The sequence below is a fragment of the Sapajus apella genome, unplaced genomic scaffold, assembly GCF_009761245.1.
Source record: "Sapajus apella isolate SASKATOON/1434 unplaced genomic scaffold, GSC_monkey_1.0 scaffold10, whole genome shotgun sequence".
NCBI classification, from domain to species: domain Eukaryota; kingdom Metazoa; phylum Chordata; class Mammalia; order Primates; family Cebidae; genus Sapajus; species Sapajus apella.
Genome location: NW_022436950.1, coordinates 7,163,923 through 7,181,206, shown reverse-complemented (window position 1 = coordinate 7,181,206; position 17,284 = coordinate 7,163,923). Strand labels below are relative to the sequence as shown.

General features: G+C 46.4%; 1 protein-coding gene and 1 non-coding gene across 3 annotated transcripts in view; both read right to left on the bottom strand.

Annotated features, from left to right (window-relative positions):
- Positions 1 to 838: 838 nt before the first annotated feature.
- Positions 839 to 17,284, bottom strand: part of LOC116551634 (ephexin-1-like) — a 39,478-nt gene continuing 23,032 nt past the window's right edge. The window contains exons 1-3 of one of the 2 annotated variants that reach the window (XM_032277886.1): positions 11,608 to 11,795; positions 5,798 to 6,140; positions 839 to 1,026 (exon numbers count right to left, since the gene is read on the bottom strand). In XM_032277886.1, coding sequence (XP_032133777.1) covers positions 914 to 1,026; positions 5,798 to 6,065 — 381 coding nt within the window. In that variant the 5' untranslated portion in view covers positions 6,066 to 6,140; positions 11,608 to 11,795 and the 3' untranslated portion in view covers positions 839 to 913. Of the gene's footprint in view, positions 1,027 to 5,797; positions 6,141 to 11,607; positions 11,796 to 17,284 lie in introns of those variants that run through there. The other variant, XM_032277888.1, reaches the window with a different exon arrangement.
- LOC116552074 lies at positions 10,567 to 10,730 on the bottom strand. The gene has a single exon (XR_004269199.1). It is a non-coding gene; the product is annotated as a U1 spliceosomal RNA (small nuclear RNA).

The following is a 17,284-nucleotide window of genomic DNA, read 5'->3' as shown; positions in this document are numbered from 1 at the left end:
AAAGTATACATAAACATATAGAAAAAAGACTTGAACCACATTTATGACATAATAAAACCGCTCTGTCTTGCTATATTAACCAGGCTGGTCTCAGACTCCTGAGCTTAAACATCCTCTGGCCTCAGCCTGCCAAAATTTGGGATTACAGGCTTCAAGCCACTGTGCCTGGCCAAGATAAAGTGATTTATCTTTCTCTCCGTCCCTCCCTCGCTTTCTTCATTTTTTTTGAGACAGAGTCTCCTCCATCACCCAGATCAGTGGCTTGATCTCGGCTCACTGCAACCTCCACATCCCAGGTTCAAGTGATTCTCCTGCCTCAGCCTCCTGAGTAGCTGGGATTACAGGCGAGCACCACCACACCTGGCTAGTTTTTTTTTTTTTTTTTTTTTTTTTTTTTTTTTTGTATTTTCAGTAGAGATGGGATTTCACCATGTTAGCCAGGCTGGTCTTGAATTCCTGGCCTCAAGTAATCTGCCTGCCTCGGCCTCCCAGAGTGCTGAGAATAGAAGTGTGAGCCACCACGCCTGGCCGTGATTTTTCTATTCTATTTCTTGATCTACGTAGTATCTAAAGTTTCCTAGTTTTGTGACAGGGGAGTGAAAATAGTTTTTTTGTTACTTGCACCTGTAATCTCAGCTCTTTGCGAGGCTGAGGCTGGAGGATCCTTTGAGCCCATAGGCAAGACCCTATCTCTGCCCCCCAAATTTTTTTTTAAATTACTGTACAAAACTATATATTTTTTTGAAATTGTGGAGTTGTTGTTGTTTCATTTTGTTGTTGTTTCATTTCAGAATGGGCAACCAAAAGGCACTCTTTTTTTAAATAACATAACGCCCTTGTAACCCCATCACGTCTTTGCAGCAATGTCCCCAATGCGTCTTTCCTGGATGCCTTCTTCATGAGCTGCCACCTCTTACCTCATTTTCTGGGTTCCTGTCTGCATTGCTGTTCTCCAAGGAGGCATTCTGCTCCCGGGGATATTCAAGGTCAGGGGCTCATTTACAGATTTTCCATTGTCCTGTGAATCTGTGACATTTCAGAAAAGGAGCAAGTTAGAAGATACAGATCGCCCCTTTTCAGGCAATTCTTGTAAGCCTGGGACAGTAGCAGCAGTCAGGCTGGAAGGTGAAGAAAGTGGAGTGGGAAGGGGTGTCCACACCTCACTCCCTGAAGGGAGCTTCATAGCCTGGGTTGCCATCCCTATGAAAGTTATAATTATGGGCCTGGCGCAGTGGCTCACACCTGTGATCCTAGCACTTTGGGAGGCTGAGGCGGATGAATCACCTGAGGTCAGGAGATCAAAACCAGCCTGGCCGACATGGTGAAACCCCATCTCTACTAAAAATACAAAAATCAGCTGAGGGTGGTGGCGGGTGCCCATAATTCCAGCTACTTGGGAGGCTGAGGCAGGAGAATTGCTTGAACCCCAGAGGCAGAGGTTGCAGTGAGCCGAGATCACACCACTACACTCCAGCCTGGGTGAAAAAAAAAAGAGAAAATTAAAATTATGATATAAGCAACTTCATATACATTTACATATGCATAAACATACATACATACATACATACATACATAGTGGAAAAAAGATATTGGAAATAAGAACCCAACCTGACTAATGCCTTAGAGGGCAATAAAGCCATAACTATTGGTGTTATTTCTACTGGATAAAAATCATTGGCATCTTGATTTTTTTTTAAGCATCTAACAGTTCCCGGGTCCTAATGAATATTAAATAATAAGTCAAGTTTCCCTCCCGTAGACAATCTGCTTATTCCAGGGTGGGATTTTTAGGCAACTCTCTGCTATGATTTTGAAAGGGTACTTATTTTGCAGATAAAACAGTGAACAGCCCACACCTTCCAGACCCAAATCACACACCGTGACTGCAAGTCATGAGTTTCCAGGTGGTTGGGGAGTGGAGCAGAAAAGCCTGTGACCCGGTGGCTGATTTTGTCTGCTCCTTCTCTTCCCCAGCCCCCACCCCATGCTCTTTCTCACCATTGAGGTCAAACAGGACACTTTCTCCTTGGATTAAGAAGCGCTGAGCAGTCAACAGAATTTGCTCCAGGTGACATGAAGGAGTCACTGTAAAAATAAAACTGCCAGGCCAGGTGTGGTGGCTCACACCTATAATCCCAGCACTTTGGGAGGCTGAGGTAGGCAGATCACTTAAGGTCAGGAGTTCGAAACCACCCTGGCCAATATGGTGAAACTGTCTCTACTAAAAATACAAGAATTAGCCAGACATGGTGACAGGCACCTGTGGTCCCAGTTACTTGGGAGGCTGAGGCAGGAAAATCGCTTGAAACCAGGAAGCAGAGGCTGCAGTGAGCTGAGATCGCACCACTGCACTCCAGCCTGGGCAACAGAGTGAGACTCCGACTCAAACAAACAAACAAATAAACAAAAAAACCCCTGCAAATCTGAGGAGAATGTTTACGGCTGGATATAAAGGTCACGTCTGGGGATGGCACTGATCTGTCTGTACTGGTGTCAGCATCCTTGGCTCGGCTTGGGGAGGTCGCAAACTCAGGCTCTTTCTCTAGCGGCCCTGTTTCCCTTCCCAGCTTCATCCCAGACACAGCCCTACACTTCCTTTTCCTGCACCTCCAAAAGACCTCCCTGACCCCCAACCTTGGCGGGTGCAGCTGCTTTTCTTTCTGCATGCGCTGCTCTAGTCTGCCCTGTCCAACAGGGTGGCCGCTAGCCACGTGTGGCTACTGTGCACTTGAAATGTGGCTGGCAAATGTGACCGAGGAGGTGAATTTTTCATTTTATTTAATGAAATTTAAATTTAAAAGTACAAACTTATATTGATTCAGTTGTTGGGAAACTTTTAAGGATATTTGGATCGATTTGGGTATGTAAATCCGCTTTTCTGACTGTACATTTTATGCAGTCTAAATCCAGATCAAGTATTTCCAATGAAAAGTTGGCATGCGAATTCAGAGGGGCTGCAGATATAAAATACTCAACAGATTTCAAAGACTTCGTGCAAAAAAAAGAATGTATTGATAATGTTTATATCGATTATTAACTACAGGATAAAATGGTACTTTTTGCATCTTGCTGGGTTAATAAAATACATTGTTAGAATAAATTTCACCCCCTTATTTGTACTTTTTAAATGTGGCCACTGGAAAATTTAAGATGATGTACGTGGCTTGCAGTGCATTCCTGTTGGATGGCACTGCTGTAACCCCCTTCTTCATCCACAGGGACTTTGGAGCCAGAAGATCAATCCAGCTCAATCTGTACCACACAATAGCTGTGTATTCTGGGTAAATGGTTCAATCTCTGTGGACCTCAGTTGTTATTTTTGATCTGTAAAATGGGTATGGTAAGAATACCCTTGAAATGCCTGCCTAGCACAGCCATTGGGTACCTGCATGAAGTCAACCACGTTCACTCCCCTCTCTCCCCAGCCATGTCGTTACCTTGCCTTTTTTTTTGAGATGGAGTCTCACTCTGTCACCCAGGCTGGAGTGCAGTGGTGTGGTTTTGGCTCACTGCAACCTCTGCCTCCCAGGTTAAAGGAATTTTCCTGCCTCAGCCACCTAAATAGCTGGGATTACAGGCATGCACCACTATGCAAGGCTAATTTTTGTATTTTTAGTAGAGACGGAGTTTCGTCATGATGGCCAGGCTGGTCTCAAACCCCTGACCTCAGGTGATCCACCTACCTCAGCCTCCCAAAGTGCTAAAATTACAGGCATGAGCCACTGCACCGAGCAGTCCTTACCAATTTTTTAAGACTCATCTAAAATATCATCTTTGGGAAGTCTTTTCCTAACCCCAACAGGAGGGTATAGTGCTTTGCCTTTATCTCTCCTGTAAACTTTGACACATGGCTTGCAGTACAATGACATTACAATATTGTGGGTTCCTCAACGGCAGAGACTCCAGTTTCCTTGTGTGAGAGTGTGCTTTTAGCTTTTAGCACATGAGAAATTTCAAACATACGGAAAAGTTGAGCTTCCATGACAATAGTATTTCAATCATCATATTTTTCTGGCTTAACTCAGTGCTTGATACATGATCTTGTTAATGTTTGTGGTGGACAGCAACAGCCACAAATTCTACCACCGTTCCACCGTGGAGTGATGAAGTCATTTTTCCCAACCCCTTTGGTCTGGTCTGGCCCTGTGGGCTGGTTTGACCGATAGAACATGGTGCAGGGGACTATGCAAGGTGTGAGTCTAGGCCTCCAGAGGCCGGGCAGCTTCTGCTCTTGCTTTCTCAGAACCCGACTACCACGTGCATAAGCCTGGGCCAGTCTGCTGGCGGATGAGAGACCACGTGGAGCAGAGGCCAGCAGTCCCAGCTCACAGACCACCAGAGGGATGACTGAGGCTGTCCTCCACCACCCAAGCCCAGAAGAGCCACCAGCTGACTGCAGAGGTTATGCAAACTGGCCCAGACACAGGAACCACTCAACCAGCCCCCAGAATCATGAGAAATAACAAATATTGTTGTTTTAGGTCTCTGTATTTTGAGGGGAGTTTAACTTGTAGCAAACAGCTACCGAATACAGGATTTGATGAATGTTCTTGAATGGCTTGATGAAGTCTCTGGATTTAAGAGGGACTGCCACTCTGGCACACTCAGGATACATATAGTCTGGTGGCAGTTGCTGTGCCCCCAGGGCTGGGAAACTGTCACACATTCTGCACGCCCTACAGGCTGCCCGTCAGCTACAGGAGCATGTCACAGGGAAAAGAGTCTGTAGCACCAACACCCCATTTGTAAAGTTTTCTGAACTTTATTCTGCTCAACATGTATATTTTGAGCAGATAAAATGTGCTAGGCACTGGCCTAAAAGATTAAGAAGTCTTGTTACAAATCTATTCCCAAGGTTGTAATCTCATTTTTTTTCCGGGCAGCAGAAGCTCTGGCCATGGCAGTGACATTGAGAGAACGGACAGAACCTCACCACCGAGAAAATTCATGTTCCCAGATGACCCCCTAATTTGGATGACTCAAAGTCTCCTTCCTAGAAGGCATGTACAGTGGGTGGGGGTGTGCTTTGTTAAGTTCCAGAACAAGAAATCGTTTTTCAATAGAAGCCTGTCTAATTGTATAATTTGGGTCAACACTTTCTCCTAAGCACACACGACATCATAGTGGAGGAATTTGGATTCTTTAGATAATGCTTTTAAAATGTGCTACCCTGTTGAACATGTCTTTGGTAATTTTATTTTATTCTTTCTTTCTTTTCTTTTCTTTTTCTTTTTCTTTCTTTTTTTTTTTTTTTTTTGGAGACTGAATTTCACTCTTGTCACCCAGGTTGGAGTGCAATGACACAATCTAGGCTCACCAAAACCTCTGCTTCCTGGGTTCAAGCGATTCCCCTGCCCCAGCCTCCTGAGTAGCTGGGACTACAGGCATGCACCACCTCATCTGGCTAATTTTGTATTTTTGTAGAGATGGAGTTTCTCTATGTTGGTCAGGCTAGTCTCGAACTCCCAAGCTCAGGTGATCCACCCGCCTCGGCCTCCCAAAGTGCTGGGATGAGCCACCGTGCCCGGCCTATCCTTCGTAATTTTATTTTTTTATTTTCTTTTATTTATTTATTTATTTATTTAGAGACAGAGTCTTGCTCTGTTGCCAGGCTAGAGTGCAGTGGTGCTATCTGGGGTCACTGCAACCTCCATCTCCTGGGTTCAAGGGATTCCCCTGCCTCTGCCTCCCAAATTTTCAACCCCAGTTATTCTTTCTCATTTAATGAGGACCTTTCAACCCTGGTGACTCCAACCGATATACGAGAACAGCCGTGACAGCTGTCCCTGACACTGACCTGCCAGGCAGCTGGTGTTCCGTTCGGGGGTGTCTCTGGCCTTGGTTTTGCTTCTGCGTCTTATGGAGCGGTTGAAGATGGAATTTCTCTGAATTGGGATGTGGCGATGAAGCTCTTTGCCTTGGATCTCCTGGTCAGCTTGAGAAGTCTCTTCTTTTTCTAAGGGTAACTCAGGTTTCACCTTGGCTGCTTCATTGTCAATGTTCCGCTGATCACTTGCTGATTTCCTCTGGGTCTTTTTCACATCTTTAGATTCCTTGGTCTCCATGGAAATAGAGCCAGCTGTTTCTCAGCAGAACAACTGGAGGTCAGTGACTTTCCCAAGCCTCACTGGTTTTGAGTGCTTTAGAATAGAAAGAGAACAATTTTCAGTTAGAGTCATGAGGCAAAGTATTCTATTCAGACTGTGGAGTTTCACTCTCATTCTAATTCGATGAAATGTGGGCTAATCTGCACATCCTGGCATCCATGTCTTTACCACTGAAAATTACACTTAATCTCTACAATTTGGAGGCATTCATGTATCATTTTATAACTGTGGTGTGTTTATATTATTCATAGGATGCACTTTTAGGGGGAAATGTTTAAAGTGGCTTGCAAAACTACATTCAAGTAAACACTTCTTAAATAATTCAAGAGAAAAAGAGTAGCAGAAATAGTGAGGGAATTCCAGGAAAGCATTAAGAGGGACCATAAATGTACAGACAGGAAAAGAAAGTCTCAGAGGCCAGTCGCAGTGGCTCACGCTTGTAATCTCAGCACTTTGGGAGGCTGAGGTGGGTTGATCATGAGGTCAGGAGTTCAAGAGCAGCCTCACCAAGATGGTGAAACACTATCTCCACTAAAAATACAAAAAAATTAGCTGGGCATGGTGGTGGGTGCCTGTAGTCCCAGCTACTTGGGAGGCTGGGGCAGAGAATTGCTTGAACCCAGGAGGCAGAGGTGGCGGTAAGCGGAGATCGTGCCATTGCACTCCAGCCTGGGCGACAGAGCAAAAAAAAAAGAAAGAAAGTCTCAGAAAGAAAGTCTCAGAAGATGAGAAAGGACTGTCGGCTGGTGCAAGGTCTCACAATGGTAAGTTTAGACATGGGCAAGCTTGAACCCCAAGAGGGCAAACTTTGCCATCAGCTGGCGGCCAAGTCTAGTGGGTGCATTAGTGGCCTCTCTGATGGAATGACATGTGTCCTTGGTGGGAAATAAGGTCTTCTCATCCCACAGCCACTCTGCCATGGGCTGGAGAAACAGAATGGTCACCTCCCTCTGGGGAGACCATATAACATGTCATCTGAACTAGGACAATTTTCATAGGAAAAGGGGGCTACAACAGGAACAAACCCCAACTCCCTCCCCACACAGACCTCCTTCTAGGGTGGGGGTGCTCGGGATGAGAGACTGTGTAAACCCTCTGGAGGGGTCTAAGCTGGTGGGACAGCATGCTAGACAGAGAAGCCAAGCTGGGAATTTTTCTCAGTTCTCTACCCATCTGAGTGCTTAAAACCTGGGGTCCCACAGGCTCCATGGAGGTTTTGGGGGTGCAAGGCTGTGTATGAGCATAGACATTTTCCTGGGCTGTAGGTCCAGAGGTTCTATCATGCTCTTAAAATGGTTGGAGACTTGGCCGAGTGCCGACATGCAATCCGAGCACTTTGGAAGGAAGAGGCCGTGGGGGGGATCACTTGAGGTCAGGAGATCAAGACCAGCCTGGCCAACATGGAGAAACCCCATCTCTACTAAAAATACAAAAATTAGCTGGGCATGATGGCGCAGGCCTGTAGTCCCAGCTTCTTGGGAAGCTGAGGCAGGAGAATTGCTTGAGCCTGGGAGGTGGAGGTTGCCATGAGTAGAGGTCAGGCCACTGCACTCCAGCCTGGACAACAGAGTGAGGCTCCATCTCAAAAAAATAAATAAATAAAAATAAAAGTAAAAATACAAAAAAAGGTCAGAGACTGAAGGAAGCTTAAGAGCCACTGCTTTTGCCCGTGTTTTCCTTGGTAAAACGGGGAGCACAGAGGGCTGGGCTTCAGACGCCTCCTTTCCCGCTGCACCCCTCCTCTCACCCATGCCTCTTCCTCCGGAGTCCCTGTGAGTTCCCAAACCCCTTCTTCTCCACCCACCAGCCAGCCCCACACTACTGATCTGGGGCAGGCAGTCAGGTAGAACAGTCAGGAGTTTGGGTTTCCCCTACTGGAGGCAGAGAGTGCCTTCTTAACCTAAGACCGGAATCAGGACTTTCTGGGTAGGGGGATTTGAGGACTGAAGACCACCCTGGTTCCTAGAACCAGCTACTTACGACACAGGTTTGTGTTAGAAGGCTTGGCCTGGGATGGCGCCTCCTTTCCCGCCTGCTTGCAGAGCTGGTCCTGTTCTATTAACCACCTTCCCAATAAATTATCGGCCAGGCAGAAATGAGCGTTAAGGTACTCAGAGGTTGCCCCAGAGCAGCTGCGCCACATGCAGGGGCACAACCTGCGCACATGGGGACCTGGGCAGTGCCTTCCCCACTGCGGTCAGCTGGGGGACCCAGCAGTGCCAGACCCTTCTGGTCCTGGCCTCCGTTTCCTGATCCATGAAGTTGGATGTGCACTGTCTCATGGGATGAGAGGACCTTTTTCTCCACCAAGGGATGGGTGAAGCCCCTCCCAGCTGAGAGTAACGCTGCTATTTCAGGTGGCTAGAGAGGACTGTGCAGTGGCTGGGGGGGTCACACTTAGGTTGGACCATTAATACACACCATTCCCGCAGTGCCTGGGAGGACGACGCTTGTCATATATGTGGCAAAGAACCCACGGCTCCAGTGAGATGGGGTGATTTTCATTCACAGCAAGCTTAACCTGAGTCACTGAGGGATGAGGTCACAGTAAGAGAGAAACCATTCTTGAGCCAGCAAGAGGACAGAGAGAGAGAGAGAGAGAGAGGGAGAGAGAGAGATGGAGAGAGGGAGAGAGGGAGAGAGAGAGAGGGAAAGAGAGGCTTCCATTCTGGCCAGATGATTGGCGACCCCTGCCTTTGCTGTGGTTGGGAGACTGGTTGCAGGGATGGGCAGAGACTCGAGAGGGATGAGGTCACCATTGTCACCCAGCTGTCCTCTGGGGGCCTGGGGGTGGAATGGGAATGAGGACCACAGACAAGGATGGCCTCGAGCTCAATGTAAGGCGGAGACCCACGAGTGTCTGAGCTCCCCAAAGCTGGAGGGGCTGCCTGGGGGGCTGACGTCCCTGTCACTGGAGCTGTCCAGGCGGAGTCTGGAGGGGCTGTTGAGGTTTTAGAGCTCAGTGGGGCCTGCCTGCCCTGGCATCTCCTTCTCTCTTCTTTCCCCGCCCCCTGTGCCTACCAGCTCACCCATGCTCTTGTATTGAGGTTGCTCTCAGCAAAGAGCTGGACCTTTAGACAGTGATGGGCAGGGGTTCCGTGGGGTGACAGTGGGGTGGATGATGTAGGAATTCATTGTGTTTTGGTGCCAGTCTGTGGAGGCCTCTGACTGCTGGACTGACTGAGAAGCTCACCCAGCAAACCCTGTTGGTGGCCAGGGGCCCTGGCAGGTCCTGGGCAGGAGGCACAGCATCCCAGGGAGGCAGGCACAGGGCGGGGTAGTGGGGACACAGAGCCCGTCCCGAGGGGGATGGCACACAGGTGAGTACCTGACCAGGTCGGGGCTGCAGGGAGGAATGGAAGGAATCACAGGTCAGTGCCTTGTGGTGGCTTTGGGAGCAGTGGCTAAGGGAGCTGACCCACAGCTGTAACGGGCCTGGGTGCCTGGTGGAATGCTGCTCCTGGTCTGGGAGGCAGGAGTGAAGCTAGATTTGGGTCAGAGCATGCTGATTTTGGAGTGTTGGGTTGAGGAATCTCCCAGGAGAAAAGCCTGTGGGCAGAAATCCTGAGCCCAGGCCAGACTGACTTACTAACAGGCACCTTCCAGCTCTGACCAGGGGACCCCCGGGGCCTCTGTGTTGTGATCCTAACATGGAATTTTTCTTTTTTTGGCTTTCAAGGTTATTATTCTTATCATCATCATCATCTATCATTATGTTAGGCTGCATCTTAAAAACTTGAGAGGCCAGGTGCAGCGGCCCACGTCTGTAATCCCACCAAATTGGGAGGCTGAGGTGAGGGGGATCATTTGAGGTCAGGGGTTCCAGACCAGCCTGGCTAACATGGTGAAACCCTGTCTCTACTAAAAATACAAAAACAAAACAAAAAGGTAGCCGGGTGTGGTGGCAGGCGCCTGTAATCCCAGCTGCTTGGAAGGCTGAGGCAGGAGAATCGCTTGAACCTGGAAGGCCGAGGCTGCAGTGAGCCGAGATCATACCACTGCACGCCAGCCTGGGCGACGGAGCGAGACTCCATCTCAAAAACAAAACAAAAATGAAACAAAACAAAATAAAACTTGAGGTATAATTCACTCTTTTTATTAGTTTTGACAAACACATTCAGTGTATGTAACCACCACCACCAAGAAACAGAACAGCTCCCTCACCCCTCAAAGTCTCCTTGTACCTGCTAAGGTCAGTCCCTGCCATGCCCCCAGCCCCTGGCAAGCACCAGAGTCTTGGTTTGCCCTTTCCTGTCTTATAGGTGGAGCTGGTGGTCTGTCCCTCTTGCTGGAGTGGATTGGTGCAGTGAGGGTGCATCTATGGCTCACAGCAACCTTGACCTCCTGGCCCCAAGCCATCCTACCATCTCAGCCTCTTGAATAGCTGGGACCACAGGCAAGTGCTGCCATGCCCGTCTAATACTTGTATTTTTTGTGTTTATTTTATTTTTTAAAACAATTGGGGAAAGCACGAACGCAGTCTCCTACTACCACAAATTACGCAGCCAAGTTTCCCACATTTGGAGAAATTGCAGGGGTCAGCACATCTGGAGTGCAATGGATAAGCTTTGCCCTGGGAAAACCACCTTCGTGATCATGGTATCTCCCCTGCCAGGTAAGTATGTGCTTGTATTTTTTGTAGGGATGGGGTTTCGCCATGCCACCCAGGCTAGGTGTCTGGCTCTGTAGGCTGTTGTGCTGCGTTCGTGGCTCAGTGGACATTGCCCGTGTCAGCGCTGACCACCAGCATGTACTGTACGGTGTCAGGGGTGCGGGGACGCCTACATGGTAAACCGCCACGGGCACTGGGCCAGGAGTCAGGGGACCTGGGTTTGAATCTCCATTTCCAGCTGCCTGTAATCACGGGCTTAACATCAGGCGAGTCAGAGCCTCAGTTTCCTGTCCAGAAAACATGGGGTGGGTGTGTGTTCTTGACTTCTAATTCTCAAATTCCATAATCCAGGGAGGCTCAGAGAGTCCTCAGAGGGATGTGCATGGTACAATAAGAGTTGGGGGGATTGTTCTCCCTGAAATGAGGAGGCTATGAAACACTGAGAAGAAGCATTCCCAAATCTTAACATATTTGAGATGATTAGACACAAACACACACACACACACACACACACACACACACACACACGCACACGGAGAGCTCATAAAGCTATCTGTAAAACAACCCTAATTCCGCTGCAATTATCGACTATTTTAGGCAAATGTGCTCTACATCTGGAATCTTTTTATAATTGCTTTGATTCGTCTATAGCCATTAACTGCAGGAAAACCCAGCAACTTCCCCCACCCCAATCTTCTGATGTTCCCTTAAGTTCCTCTGCAGCTTTAGACCCATGGCTTTCTATCCCATGGTGACTTTAGGGTGGAGGAGCCTGGGGATAGCTTGGTGATTGAGGGAGGGTGCGGCTCATGGTGCACTTGCATTCATTCATTCATTCACGCATACATGCACGAACACCCCCCAAGCACCTGCTGGCATGGGACTCACGGCTTCATTTTATGTCTGTCCACATTCCCTCCTTAATAAACTTCCTTAGGGCAGGACTTGGTCTGTTTGGGTCTCTGCTGTCCCTGATGCCGGCCACACAGCCACACTCTGTAAACATCTTTTTACAGCAATAGATGAATGGATGAGTTACCTTAGCCAAGCCTCACAACTTCTGCATGAGTCAATGTGATAATTACCTCCCCCCCACCACCACTTTATAGATGAGGCAGCTGCCACTCTCACAGCTGTGATTATCTGGCCAAGGTCACATGGCTGGCAAATGGTGCGGCAGGAGCCACACTGCAGCTATCTGACTCATTTGTTGGGGGGATCTGTGATGTGGTCAAAAGCTGCTGTTGTAAGTGTGGGCTGAAGGCAGGCCTGGGAGAATCAGAGGCAGGAGGAGGCTCCATTCGGCTGTCTCGGTGTTAGTTATGCGGCTTCAGGCACAGGAGCCGAGGTGACTATTACACCTCCCAGCCCTGGGCTGCATGAATCAGTGTGTGAATCAGTGGCCTGGGAGGTCAGGACACATGGGGACACGGAGGTGGGGAGTTGCGGGGAGCTGGTTGCAGGCTCAGCTGTAGCAATCACCAGCTGCAGTGCAGGAAGGCGCAGTGCCTGTCGGGAGGGGCACGGTGGGCGTGGAGAGCTGAGGTTCCTAGACTGGGCTCTCGTTAAATCACGAGTCCAGGTGGGGCACGAGATTGCATTTCTTTCTTTCTTTCTTTTTTTGAAACAGAGATTTGCTCTGTCGCCCAAGCTGGAGTCCAGCGGCACCGTCTCTGTTCATGCAATTCTCTTGCCTCAGCCTCCCAAGTAGCTGGGATTATAGACGCTCGCCACCAGGCCAGGCTAATTTTTTTTTTTTTTAAGTAGAGGTGGGGTTTCACCATATTGGCCAGGCTGGTCTCAAGCTCCTTACCTCAAGTGATCCCTGCCATTTGCAGCAGCATGATGAGCTTGGAATGGATGAGCTCGGTTGGGCTTTCTGCATGTGGTTAAGTGAATAAGCCATATACAGAAAGACAATTACTGCATGATCTTATATGCAGAATCTAAAAAGTCAAACTTTTAGAAGCAGAGAGGAGAACAATGGTTGTCAAAGGTGGTGGGGGGTGGGAGGGAGAATGGGAAGATGAGGGTCAAAGGGTAAAACCTTTCAGATGTAAGATGAGCAAGTTCTGGGGATCTGACATATAGCATGGGTGGTGATGGGTGTGTTAATTTCATTGTGATAATCACTACACATGTATATATCCATCATATCATCACATTGTATACCTTGAACATATTCCGTATTTGTCAATTAAATATCTTTAAAAGTTATATACAGCATTTATAAATCAAAAGGCAAAAATTACACACAGCAGGAAGAAAGAATAAATCAAGTGACGGAGGCAATGTAAGCTACAGAGTAAGACTTTTTCTTTCTTTTTGTTTTTTGAGACAGAGTCTCGCTCTGTAGCCCAGGCTGGAGTGCAGTGGCATGATCTTGGCTTACTGCAACCACTGCCTCCTGGGTTCAAGCCATTCTCCTGCCTCAGCCTCCTGAGTAGCTGGGATTACAGGCACGCACCACCACACACGGCCAATTTTTTATGTTTTTGGTAGACACGAGGTTTCACCATGTCGGCCAGGCTGGTCTTGAACTCCTGACTTCAACTGATCCAGCCGCCTTGACCTCCCAAAGTGCTGAGATTACAGGCATGAGCCACCATGCCCAGCCAGAGCAGGACTTTTTCTGATGTTCTGGAATTACTGCTAAGGCCAAACAAATTTCTGCTGCAGCTTGAGTCTGCTGGCAAAGAGGGATCACAGAGGGCGGCATGCCCCCTGTGGTAGTCTCCACTCTCAGATAAAAGAAGAGGAGGAAGAAGGGAGGAGCTTGGCCCTTTGGAGGTGCTGTAGCCCATGCAAAGAGGAAGCCAGCTCCAAAGAAGCCCTGGAAAGGCCTGGGGGTCCCTGTAGGAAGGAGAGGCTCCCAGCTGAATGCTCACAGGGCTGTGGAACCCATAGGCCCATTCCAGAGTCTCCTGGGAGAGGGTGCCAAGATCTGGGAATACACTGCACATGGGAATGGAGCTGGCTTTGGGCTGGAGGATTTCGGAGGTAGGACCTGCCGGAAGACTTTGTTCCGTGGGGCTCAAAGGGATTGTGGCTTGCGTGTCCTCGAAGGAAATGAGCCCCCTCAACCTTAACTTTGTTCTCCATGGTCTTTGGAGCAGCCCTCGTACAAGAAGACCCTGGAGTTCCCCTAGGGTCCTTAGAACCCAAATGGGGACTGTCCAGGTGACCACTGGGCCAAGCAATGGGAGACTCAAGCTGGAGAAGGGATTGCAAGCAGGCAGGTGCCCCCGGGGCCAGAGGCAGATGTGGCCACTCCTCTGGGAAGGATGGTCTCCCGTGTGCGTGTGTGTGTGTGTGTGTGTGTGTGTATGACAACCTCAAAGGCCCCAGAGGGATGCCTCCTACCACGGCTGCTGCTGGCCCAGGAGAGGTGCCTCGGCTGGCTGATCCCCGCTCCCTCCCCCACCTCTAAGGGAGGAGGGGAGGTGAGGAGGGTGGTTCCAGGCCAGCTGCTTGCCACTCCCCAAACAGTCTGCAAGTAGAGCTTTGAACAATATGAGATTGAACTTTGGAAAATTGGAACGTGGCTGAAATGAGCAAAGGATATAAACAACGCACAGGAAAGTCGATACAAATCACCCCTAAAATCTCGTGAAAGGATTTTCAACCCTGTGCCTCGTAAGAGGAAAGAAAATCCAAATCACAATGAGATGTCTTTTTTCACTTGCTATATTGGCAAAAACTCAAAAGAGTAATTGGCGCAGCCGAGGACAGCAGGCAGCCACCGTCCCTGCTGGTGGGAGTTTACATGGATTCCAGCCCCACGGGGCAGTTTGGCAATGCCTGTCAAAATAAAAAAGCAAATGCGATTTGACCCAGCCATCTCCCCTGCAGGAGTTTGGCCCCTGGATCTGGCTGCACAGTAGGGAGTGTCCTGGGTGCAGGTGACTCACTCCAGCATCATCCTGGAGCCAGTGACTCATGGCAGATTGTTCAAGGGCGAGCAATTGGAAGCAACAGGGATGTCTCTTAACCAGAAACTGGCCTCACAGATGAGAAAATTCTAAACGTTTTCACAAATGAGAGATGATGCAGTTGTAAAAGCAAAAAAGAGGAAGTTCAATGTACAATACTGGTCAAGAAAGGATGCTAGGATACATCAATAAAAAAAGCAACAAGAGTATGTTTGGTATGTTTCTATCAGTATAAAGAGGGAACTGTATTCAAATTCATTCAGATGTGCCTAAAAACTTCTTGAAGGAGTTGTGAGAAATTAGTATCAAAATTAGTATCAATGGTTACACACACACGCGCACACACACATACGCATCTATCTAAAATTAGATTAAATCAGATGAGGGAGCCTGGATAGCTGGGGAGTAGGATTGGGAGGAAGAATTTAAGGCAGGAGAATTGCTTGAACCTGCGAGGTTGAGGTTGCAGTGAGCCAAGACTGCACCACTGCACTCCAGCCTGGGCAGCAGAGTGAGACTCTGTCTCCAATAAATAATAATACTAAAAAAGCTATGCCAGAGTATAATGTATTCAAAAATTAAATACGCCATTTGAGAAAAAATATGACTAGCACAGAACCTTAAATACAAAAATGAGTCTATTCTAAAAACTAAAGGAGACAGGGAAGTTGTGGGATCTGGACAGCAAACCTCCAAGACCCCTGCTATGCAGCAGAGAAGTGAGTCCGGACAGAGGGAACTTGGTAGCCATGATGGGGAAACATAAAGCTGTTTTATAGGTATACTTTCAAAAACTGGGGTTTCCCAAAGAATCAGATATGAAATAAGGATGAACAGATAAATGAGATGTTTTAATTTCTTTATCAAAATGTTTTCAGAGTGATTTACTTAATAAAATTGAGGCAATTTCATAATCATTAGAAAATCTTAATACAATATAGCACATTGGTAGGTCACTGGACAAAGTCAAATACCAATCCCCAGCAAAAAGCCTTTAAAGATAAGACTAGAAGGAAAATTCACCATGGTACAGAAGAGACTGTGTGCCTTTCAACATGGTAACGGTTAAAAATCAGAGGTGTTCCCAATAAGAGCATGGTTCTTGCTCTCATCATTATTAACATGTTTCCAGAGGCTTGGGGCAGCATAATGAGACATAAAACAAATCAGTTATCAGAAAGAAATCTAAATAATTTGCAGGTGACATGACTTGTATACCTAGAAAACCCCAAAGAACTACAAATAATTCAGCCCACGTCCTGAATAAGATAGACTCACTGCATGTCAACAAAAACAAGTTAGAAAGTGGAGAGATTCCAAGTATAGTATTGTTGTAACAAAGCCAGAACACACAGGATAATAGTATTAATAAATACAAACAACCTATATAAAGGAAAAACTTGAGAGATGAAAGGAAGCTTGCATGTTTAGAGAAGCCTGGGTTTTTCTTGGATGAGAAATTGAAATATTAAAAATATATCAGTTAATAGTTAATACAAGTTAATATTTATAGTTTTAGTGCCATTCCAGTGAAAAAAAACTGCTCAGACTGTTTTGTTAAAATGATTATGAAATTAATCTGCAGGATAGACAGCCAAGATTAGCTCAAACTTTTTGAGCAATATAGATAATAAAGAGAGACTTCTTCTTCCAAATATCATTAAATGTTACAATAAATAAAAGGAATGTGTATTGGTACAAAGTAGTTGATCAGTGAAACAGAATGGCCAGCCCAGAAATAAATTCTTATCTCTAAAAATGTTATTTTGTAGAAGAGGCACCACAAATATAAAAAAATGGAAGAGCTACTAAACCAGAAAAAAGCCACAAGAAAAAATTATAGTCCAATGTATCTTATTAATATAGACGAAAATGTCCTCAACAAAATACTAGCAAACTGAAATATATGAAATATATTTCATTTCTTATATACAATATATGAAAAGGATTATATACTATGACGAAGTAGAATTTATCCCAGGAATGCAAGGTTGGTTTAACATGCAAAAATCAATTAATGTAATACACCATATGAATGGAACAAGGGACAAAAAGATGATCATCTTGTTAGACATATGATATCAAATAGCATTTGACAAAATTCAACAATCCTTCATAATAAAAATATTCAATAAACCAGGTAAAGGAGAAAATTTTCTCAAACCTGATGAAGGGCATCTATGTAAACTACACAGCAAACCCCATATTTAATTGTGAAAGACTGGATGCTTTCTCTTAAGATCAGGAAGAAGGTAAGAATGCCCACTTTCACCTCTACTATTCAAAATTATAATGGAGATTATAAGGCCCTTAGCCAAGAAATAAAAATCATTCAGATTGGAAAGAAAGACATAAAATGATCTCTATTTGCAGATAACATAATCTTGTATATAGAAAATTCTAAGGAATCCAGTAAAAAATAAACAATCAACCCCAGAAAACTATTGGAAGTAATAAACAAGTTCAGCAAAGTTTCAGAATACAACTTCAATATACACAAATTAATTGTATTTTTGTATAGTAGGAAGGATCAAACCAGAAATGAAAATGAAAAAAAAAATCCATTTATAATATCGTCAAAAAGAATAAAGTACTTAGAAATAAATTTAACAAAAGAAGGGCAACATTTAGAT